This window comes from the organism of the source record quoted next, unplaced genomic scaffold (genome assembly GCF_019419815.1).
Source record: "Pyrus x bretschneideri cultivar Hongxiangsu unplaced genomic scaffold, Pyrus_bretschneideri_v1 Contig48, whole genome shotgun sequence".
In the NCBI taxonomy this organism is placed as follows: Eukaryota; Viridiplantae; Streptophyta; class Magnoliopsida; order Rosales; family Rosaceae; genus Pyrus; species Pyrus x bretschneideri.
Window position 1 is genome coordinate 2076601 of NW_025999785.1, and position 10197 is coordinate 2086797.

Consider the following 10197-nt stretch of genomic DNA (forward strand, 5'->3'; position numbering starts at 1 on the left):
AACTTTTAAAATGAGCTCCTGTTTTTAACCATTGGATCAAATTTCAAAAGCCCGGATCACTTGATTCGTTGATCTTGGTGGAAGAGATCATGAGAGAATCTATTTCCTATCTTTTGTGATTCGAACAAGTTACTTTTGTATATTAGTTAGAATATACTTTTGTAATTGAGATAAACTTTGCATAAATGAACCAGGGTTTTAAATAATGTGATGATATATTTTGTTTTCCAATATTTTTTTATTTATTTGTTCATAATAACCTAAAAAATACAAATATTACTTCTATTTGTTAAACAACGGGGCTAAACAGCTCAAAACAAAAGAACAAAAGGAAATTAGCCCGATTTTGGTCTATACAAATGACACTTCATCCCGAAATTCGATAAAGATTATCTAACAAAATTGAGCGGACAACAAAATGGAAATGCTCAAACCAGCTGCAATCAAAGTGAGAAGAGACTCGACATAGCCAAGCAAAATTCGAATATTACTTTGTAGATTAAATAGAGTATGCATATTACTTTTATTCTTGAACATAAAATTTGAGTAAATTTATTTGGGTCTTGAATGGGTAGCCATGCACATTATGGGGTCAAAATTGTCTTTTTGCATCTTATTTGTAGCACTGAAGGCCCATTGGGTCCAAACAGTATTTTATGAAAGTTGAGGGCGCCAAGCGAGAATAATGGGAAATACTGGGGGCGGCGAGGCGTTGGGTGGGGTGTGTGTGTGTGTGGGGCCCTCTGAATTGTAGGCATAACGTGAGGGATAAAATAATTTGAAAAATAGAGGGACATTGGTTACTCTACGACAAGGGACGAGAATATCTTAAGCCATGATGCCCAACCATTACACGTTTCTTTTTCTATTTTTCATTTTTTTCTTTATTTTTGAACAAAATAAGTCTCGGACAAGGACTTCTATGAAACCGAGACATGATTTTTAATGATATCGAAAACTTAGTAATAATATAATTCAAATTTGACTTTGGCAGAAATCGAACTTAAAGATTTCTCACTTATCAGTAAAAACTAGATCGTACTAATAATTGAATACAGAGAAATTGGTTGAAAATAATAAAAAAAGATACGAAAATACAATAAATAAGAAATTGTTTCTAGATTGTATTTGGTCAGGCCCGTTTATGGTAGCCCATTTAGATTTTGGGTATGGAGCATATTTAACGACCCACAAACAAAAGTTGTGGGTTTGGCCGGTTGATTAGGACAATATACCCGTCTCGTATGTCCGTATTTCGATCTCATATGTCCGTATTTCAAACAGCGTTCACGTAAATCATTCAATGTTGACCTCCTCATTCAGGAGAGTTGAAGAACTCATGAAGTTGAAGTTTTTCTTCCAAAAATCCAAACAAAAGTAATTCTCAAACAGGACCATATACCAGGTAGAACCGAAGAACAAAAGGCGCATTTCGGTGTCTAGATGGAAAGGAAATTCTCTATACACGCAGGTTAAACAAATACATCCTGGGGTTTTCATATTTTCGCGCATCCGACTTGAATTTGCAATGCAGTTGTGCATATTTGATCATTTTCGGGGCCATCAGAAACGCGCCGATGATACTGTTTTTCGACATAAATGGCTAGCAGCATTTTTTTCCCCCCTAACTCAATCACTTTCTTGATTTCCATGCGGATTGCAAGCACCCTGGAAACTGATAAGCCTATGAGAGCAGCTAGAATTAACATTGTTTAAATGTTCTATCCACCTATCTCAAGAACCAAAGGCGACCTGCTTGTGTCGGTTGAGATCGCCTAGATACTTTGTTGAGTTATACTCCTGTGCATCCAGTAGTTCTTCCGAGTATGTTCTTTGTATGGACCTCCTTTTCGATTCTTTTGCACATTTGGATACGTATTCATCGCCTCTCAGCAGCACCACAACCTGCACCAAACCAAAACATGTCATCATCCCGCTATCCAACATCTCAAACATTGTAGTGAAACTAGGAGGCTGAAGTTCATGAAACAAGGTATGATGACCTCGCTCGATCAAGTCATCATGAATTGTTAACTCAGAAAAATAATGGGATATCAGTCTGAAATTTTTACTTGCCTGACTCATGCGAGGACGTAGAATAGAAGACTGCTCGATGCATAAGGCTGCTGTCAAAATCATGTGATCCATCTCTTTCTGGTCATAGTTGTCGCCGATATTAGGATCAACAAGCTCCTTGATCTCATTGTTATCAAGCAAAGGCTTTGCCTACAACGAAGTAAAAAATTACATCCAGCTAAGTGCTTGTATATATCGACAAAAATAGATGGTATTTTTCTAATTATGCAGAAGCAAACTTACCCAAAGTACAAGGCTGTTCTGAAGATCATCCAAAGCTGGACGCCCGGTTATAAGCTCCAAGAGTAGGACTCCAAAAGAATAAACATCGGTTTTTTCATCTACTATTCCATGCATGAAATACTCGGGAGCAAAATACCTGCCATTTAAGGGTACAAAATGAAGATTTGAAATATAAAGCATGTAACTTATTGGAAATGAAACAGTTTACAGCACATACCCGAATGTGCCTTCAGATTTAGAGACATTGTGATGAGTCCACTGTTTGGGGAGCCACTTTGCAAGCCCGAAATCACATATCTAGCATAAATTGGCTATACTAATCAGTAAGTTGATTATATAGAGAAACGAAAAGGACACCTAGTTTGGGTCCATGTGCGGTCAGCAATTAGCATACGAGAAAGCCAATACGATTCAAATATAGTGGTGTCAAATTCTCTTTGTCAATATGAAAGAGGAAAACAGAGCGAACTCCAAGAGGAAAAGATGTAAAACACAGTCTGTGTTAGCATAATAAGAAACACCAGATTGAGCCTGAGTAAGCAAGCTAATGAAAGCTCGACAAAGTATTATGTGCTTTTGTGTGCTTAGAACAGAGCAAATAAGTATTGAGATTAAGCACATCCTTAATCTTATGCCCTTATTTATCTCATGACTGTAAAGTTCACCCTTGGCTAGGCTTATGTGCGGGGAGATCTTATGTGCTAAGGCAACTATCGGCACATGCCCGTCATTTATGTTGAACGGGTATTGAACACAAAATGATAAAATTGTTCCACGACAGCTACGTCCCCAGGATCAAAACTGACTGCAAATAGATAATTGTAACGTTTATGTGCATAAATAAGGGTGCATGGAATCAACAAAGCTAGACAATGAAGTCAGTAACTAAAGACCGTTGGCGGATTTATGTTTCAAGATGCTGCAAAGATTATCTAACTGTAATATGTAGCCAAACTTTTTAGCATATTGTAAACTCTACAAAATAAACCAGGAAACCGGAAGTTCTTCAAGTTTCAATGTTTGAGTAATTTTAGTTGTGAAACTTGGAAAATACCTGAGGCACAAAATCCTCTGTGAGCAGAATATTATCGGCTTTGATATCTCTATGAATGATTCGCCTCTGGCAACTCTCATGAAGGTATAGCAGACCATCTGCTGTCCCCAAAGCAATTTTGTATCTTTTACTCCAATCAAGTTTGTTAGCCTTTGGACCTGGAATATGCGGATGACTTAAAAACAAAACGCATAAACCGATAAGCAGTTTAAAACTAAGAATAGGAATCCACAGATACATGAACATACTGTGCAGGAGCGATCCTAAACTCCCAAGTGAAGATAATTCAAAAACAAGGTACATTCCTCCTTCAACGCAACATCCAATTAACTTAGCGGCATTAGGATGATCAACATGAGCTATAATGCCAAGTTCAGATAGAAAGCCTGCTGTTTTCTCATCTGCTGTTCCTTTCGTCAGCCGCTTGACTGCTACTAGCTGCCCACTTTTCAAACAACCCTTGTAAACTTCTGAATAACCACCCTTTCCAATTTGGTTTTCTGCAAGAAATAGGAACCACGGAGAAAATGTCATAATCAAAATGAAATTAAAATTTCCCCAGTTTTGCGAATTCTGCGATTAATGGTAAACATATGAGTCCACATATCGGAATTGGATAGTAGGTCTTAATATCTGGAGGTAGTTACTGACCACTGTTAAAATTATCGGTCGCCTTTTGGAGCTCAGAGCTGGTAAAGTTCACCAACGAAGACTTGAAGTTGTATATATTAGTTAATGCTGGATTCTCTCTTGCACTCCTGATTCTTCTTCGTGATGATATCTTCGGCACACCAAGCGGAGGGAAGGAGGCTAAGCGCTTAAGCGATCTTTTACCCCATTGTTTAAAGAACCTACGCCAGTGAGAAACTGAATTCGAACTTGAACAACGTACTGATGACTCAGTCGTGCCGTTTTCAGTCGTACCGTTTTCAGAAGTACTAGTCTCGGATTCAAAGCCTCTCACGCAAGCTTCTAAAACTCCTCTAGGAGTTTGGACATCCTCTTTCTCTTTTTCTATGTCGTTATACCTCAAATCTACAAATAAGAAACCGAGCATTACGACATAAGAATTAGAACACGAAAACAGATAATTAAATATCTCCAATCTACAAGGTCTACCTTGGGCAGAAGCAGAAGTAAGTAGAACTTTCTGCTTTCTCTGTTTCACCTTAGAAATCTCATTTGGGACCTTCAGTGACAAGTTTTCGGTTTCCTTTCCAGCTCCCCTGGATAGAAATTAACAAAAAAATTGGCAAAAAAATCTAAAATCACAATAAACGACGGACTTAAAAGGCTAAGAAATCCCCTCAAAGATTATATTCCCATATATGTCATAAACTTTTTTGTTAAGGAAATAAAAGTTTACCAACTTCCTCAAATGCCGAAAAGGTAAAAACTTTAGACCATTCATTGCCATTGCTTGCACACAGACTGAAAGTCCATAGAACCCATTTGCTTAAACCCAAACAAACCCAGAAAAAGTACGTATATACACACACAGATACATATACAACAACCAAGCCTTATCCCATTAAGTGAGGCCGGTTGAATCCTAAAACGTCGCTCTGCTCAATTTTGCGTCAAGTCTTCCCTTAGCTAAAACAGCAATATACATATATGCAAATATAACATTGAACACCAAAAGAAAACCCACCAGAACAATCAATAGAAAAGATCAGAAGAAAATTCTAAAAAAAATAAAAATTCTATCTCGGATGCAGCAAAAACCAAACTTTTTCACATTGGCATACAAAATCCAGAAACCCCAGAAGTTCGGCTCAACATAAAACATCAAAATGGTAATTTTGAAATAAATAAAAGTACAAACACAGAAAAAAAAAAAAAAAAAAAAAAAAAAAAAAAAAAAACCCCAAATGAGAGAACATGAAGGAGCAGGCATACCATGAACAATAAGGTCCTTGCACTTCACCATTCGCCATCAACACTCCCGCCAGATACACAGAGAGTGCTGCTTTCTTCAACAAAGGAGGCCCTGCAAATTTATAAACCAATATCTCTGCTTTCTTCAACAAAGGAGACCCTGCAAATTTATAAACCAATATCTCTGATCTTTTAAGCAACAAAAATCTGGTTGTTGCTATCCATATTGATAAAGAAATGAATATAGAAGCTAAATGTTTGAACAGAGTCTCATCTCATTCTCTCTCTCTCTCTCTCTCTCTCTCTCTCCCCCCTGTTTGACACTGTATGGTTTTCGGTTTCAATGTGTTTTTTACATCGGTCCGAAACAGCCGCTGCTGTGTCGAACTGGGTTGCTGACAAGTGTTTGAGATTTTGACAGCGAATTCTGCTCACAACCTTAAATCCAAGTGAGAGAAACTTTCAGACACGCAGAGAGAGAGAGAGAGAGGACGTTCGTCGTGGTGTTAATAAAACATTTTTTTTGGGATTTTGCGCAGAATTTATTATAAAGGCCTTGGTTTCTGAAATATCTCCACTATTGCACAATTAAGATGCCAAATTTTTCAATTTAGGGGGCTTCTTAATTTGTTTTTTCAGTTTTGACCAAAAATACTTGAAATTCATGCTGAGAAATGGTAAGGGTATTTTATTCTATAAAACGGGGGATGGACTCTCTAACGGTTCATGTTTTTGGCACAATGTTTATAGTGTTGGCAGGAAAATTGACGTTAAATTGTTAGGTAGCAGAGAGTTCATAGAGAATCACACTTTCAGATAGTCCCCTTAACATTTATCTTTATGCATTTATTGTTGTTCATTCCATACAAATACAAACTTTTATGTTTTGGTAACATTACCTAGATGAAGGGGAAGAATTCTAAATATTCCCATAAGTTACATAGATTGATCTATTATAGTTGGGGTAAAAATTATACCAACTGATTTGAACTTCTAAAATTGTTCTTGAGAAATTTATTCATGGACTTCTTGACATGTGTTGAACGGCCTTAGTATCGGCTTTAGGCAATTTTTTTTCATGTGAATGCAGTGGCTTCTTATCAGAAGAAAATGAAAAATTTGTTGACGAATAAAAAACAATACAAATTAAAAGAAAGACATCCTGAATAAAGTCCGAATGATTTGTATAGATAGTTTCAAAATCTTTCGAGTGTCTTTTTGTAAGTCTCGTCAGCCAATACAACTACAGTTATGGAATTTGTGACCAATTTCTTACTTTACAAATGCGGTGATGACTTCATCGCTTTTCAAAAAAAAATTGGGTTGAGTCTAGATTATTACCTAACTTTTAAGGGTGATTTCAAATTGATTCTAGCCTTTCAAAACATTCTAAATAACTAACTAAAATTTTATAAAAGGGACATTTATTAGATTCACTAGCGATAAATGATAACATGGATAATATTAATGCATGTCTTAACTCTCGAGTCATCTATCGACTTTTGAATCTCCAATTCAACACATTTTAGCTAAAGTAAATTTATGTTTTAACTTGGCTAAAAGGGATCGTTTTGCAGAATTAGAGCTCCAAAAAGACGATTGGTGAAAACTAACTTTGGTATTTGCACCTCATCATTTAATGCTAGTATAGTCTCACTTAATGTTGGTAAAGTTCTCGTTTAACGCCATTGACCTGACATATGTCTAACTTTCAAAACATTAGGTATGTATTTGAATGTTTTGTAAATTAAATGAGATGGAAGTTGATGATTGAATTATTACTTAACTGTTATTAACGTGCTTATTTTCTTATTCATAACACATAATTTAGTTTGCAAATTTAGTCTACCTAACGTAACCCAACACTAATTTGAAATTAGAGAAGAGAAAGAAGCATGGATACAAATAATGAATAAAAAATAAAAAATTATTCAAATTTGAAAAGCTTGTAGCCGAATTAATTAGAAGTATTTTCCAATGCCCTTATATTATTGCTTCCCTCTTCCCATAATTGTTTGTATAAAAACCAAATAGGAAGGGTTGGTTTGATTGTAATTTTCTTTCTTTTTTTTCACTCTTTAAATTGACGCATGAATATGCAAAATACAATTTTAAGACGGCAATTTGTTTTCTTGAGATGAATTAACATATAAATGGTATGTATGCTTGCCAACTTTTAAGCATAAACATAATTGAAATTACCTCGTTAATATTAGAAATTAAAAGACCAAGTAGTTATGAGTTCAATGGAAATTACCTCTTTAATTTGCAATCACCTAGAAAACTAGATTAATTAGATACATAAATTTCTTTTGGAATTAAGGGTACGCTATATTATGAAAGTTTTGATTACACTAGGGGCATGGGAGTATATAGAGAAAAAAACAAGGGCTATTGAGCAAAAGAAATATGATCCCCAATGTAAGGGAGTGGGAGACCCCAAAACGACATAATATGAGGATTATGGAAGAATGTTGTGTTGTTCCATCGCAAGCCAACCCCAATAGGGTCAATAAAATAATACTTCGTGACCTACAGGAAATATAATATGAATATTCATTCTTTACAAACAGGCAGTGTTTGAAAGCGGAATGACTTACATGAGATGTATACACGCAAGTTTTTTATTTATATAAATATTGTATCATAGATCGAAAGTAAATTCTTTCCATGTACGAAATGTAAGTTGTTCTCATTGTTGATGTAAAGTGTACACTTATGAACCAATTAATATTACTTATAGGATAATGGTAGAAAGATCAAACTTTTAATCATATTTGTAAACTAAATGATGTGTGACGAATAAGAAATAAGCATGTTAATCAACATTTAAGTAATAATCAAATGATCAATGTCTACATCATTTGGTTTACAAAATTTGATTTAGAAATTTAATCTCTCTAGTATTACCCTTACTTGTATTAGTGAAAGTGAAATGAAGAATAATTAAAATATTGCATGGCATTGAAGAGAGATTATAGTGTGGAGAAAATTTTCGATACGCTGGAAGCATGATTCGTTACACCAGGTGTCATAGTGCAAGTGGTTAGAAAATTTTTTCCCAAGCTTCCAACCACTTATATTATGACACTTATTATACTAGATCGTGTTTCCGACACACTAAAAAATCTCTCCATATTTATGAGATTGTGTTGGTGCATATATGTTAGGTATTGTATGGTCCGAATAGTGAAATCAGATTAAGAAATAGACCCTGATATACCGGTTGGCAGATGTGTTTGGTCTGAGTCATGGTTCTATATGAATGATGGATTTATGAGATGTAGACTTTCAATCTTAACACATTAATTTTGTTGTTGCTTGATCTGATGGTCGATCTGATCCAAAAAAAAAGAAAAAAGATGTGATGGTCGATCCTATAAGCACATCAAGTGGACTACTAGGGTAAATGTTATACCACCGGGTATGCTAACATCAGTTGTACGTGAAAATGTCACACACAATTGAATTATAGTATATTCTGTCATACCTTACTTTGCTTTTTACCTGTAATGAGTTATTATTTCTTAACCGCACACATATACAAAGTAACTTGTTAAAACTCTAAAAATAAAAGTTTATACACGTATGTCAAATTATAATTAGTAGGCAAAGAGGAATAACTCACTACATAAGAAGCCAATTATTTTTTTCTTAGGGATAGAAGCAGTTTCAAGGCTAGCCAAGTTAGGTAGCTAATGCAATGTGTCACATCTGTCTTCAAGTTTGAAACACAAAATGAAAAGTTATTAGAATGTAAATCTTATTAGCCTATATTGATTGACACAAGTAAATAAGGTCATCTTCAACTGATCCGGTCAGAGGGTTATAGGGCCGAAAATAACTCGAAATGATACGAAAACTGTCTCTAAAAACTCTAATTTTTTCTTCTTCCTATAACTACCTAAGTTATTAAACAACATTAAATAACATTAAGTAACATTAAACAACATTAAAAAAATATTAAACAGCATTAAATAAAATTAAACTTAAGAGGACCACCAATTAGAACCCAAAGAGGATCCAAAGTTGGAATTCATTACAAACTTGAATTGAAAAAGATTGAATTGAAAGCGAAAGAGATATCGGAGAGGGCAAAGTTGAAGGTGTGTGAATTATAGCCTAATATCTACCCTATTTATGGATATTGGAAGTTGAAGATAAGAAGTGTCACGTAGATAAAAATTTTATCTAAAATTCCTACAACCAATTACATCTCGACAAAGGGCACTCAAAATCTGAGACGTAAAATTATTAAGATTCCTTTGCAAAGTTACTCACTTATCGACACGTGTCACTTGAAATTTGAGAAGTAAAATTATTGAGATTCCATATTGACAAGAAATCTGCAAAGTTGCTGACTTATCGACACTTGTCACTTGAAATCTGAAAAGTAAAATTATTGAGATTCCATATTGACAAAAAATCTACAAAGTTACTCACTTATCGACGCTTGTCACTTGAAATCTGAAAAGTAAAATTATTGAGATTCCATATTGACAAAAAATCTACAAAGTTACTCACTTATCGACATGTGTCACTCGAAATCTTATCCAAAAAAATTATTGAGATTACATCTCGAAAAATTATTAAGGTAGTTTAATTTTTTTTTTTTTGAACAAACGATATTATCTATACTAAAGGGGAGGGGGTAGGCTTAGCCTTACAATGGGCTAGCAATAATGTGGTTCAAATTCGTCTTTGGCGAAAATCGAACCTAAGACTTCTCACTTACAAGTGAAGAGGAATACCACTAGACTGTATTTTAATTTAAGTAACCATAGTAATTCAATTAAAATAATAAATTATGTTAGGTCTATGACCCTTTGGCCCTCTCGGTTGGAAATGATAAAAAATACGGCCTGAAACTGTTCATTACAATATTAATTTCTTGGAGGGCTATAAGGGTAAAACGAGCCTTTTGGCCCTCCTTCAGTTGGAGA

At 34.8% G+C, this 10197-nt stretch overlaps 1 protein-coding gene across 1 annotated transcript; it reads right to left on the minus strand.

The window, feature by feature from the left end:
- Window positions 1-1340: 1340 nt before the first annotated feature.
- Window positions 1341-5736, minus strand: LOC103962895 (receptor-like cytosolic serine/threonine-protein kinase RBK2). Its single transcript, XM_018651312.2, has 9 exons — window positions 5276-5736; window positions 4493-4599; window positions 4025-4408; window positions 3622-3873; window positions 3374-3531; window positions 2537-2616; window positions 2320-2455; window positions 2077-2226; window positions 1341-1905 (listed from the first exon to the last, which is right to left on the minus strand). Exons 1-9 carry the CDS (start codon window positions 5311-5313, stop codon window positions 1735-1737), a joined length of 1476 nt encoding a protein of 491 aa, XP_018506828.2. The 5' UTR covers window positions 5314-5736; the 3' UTR covers window positions 1341-1734.
- Window positions 5737-10197: the final 4461 nt, after the last annotated feature.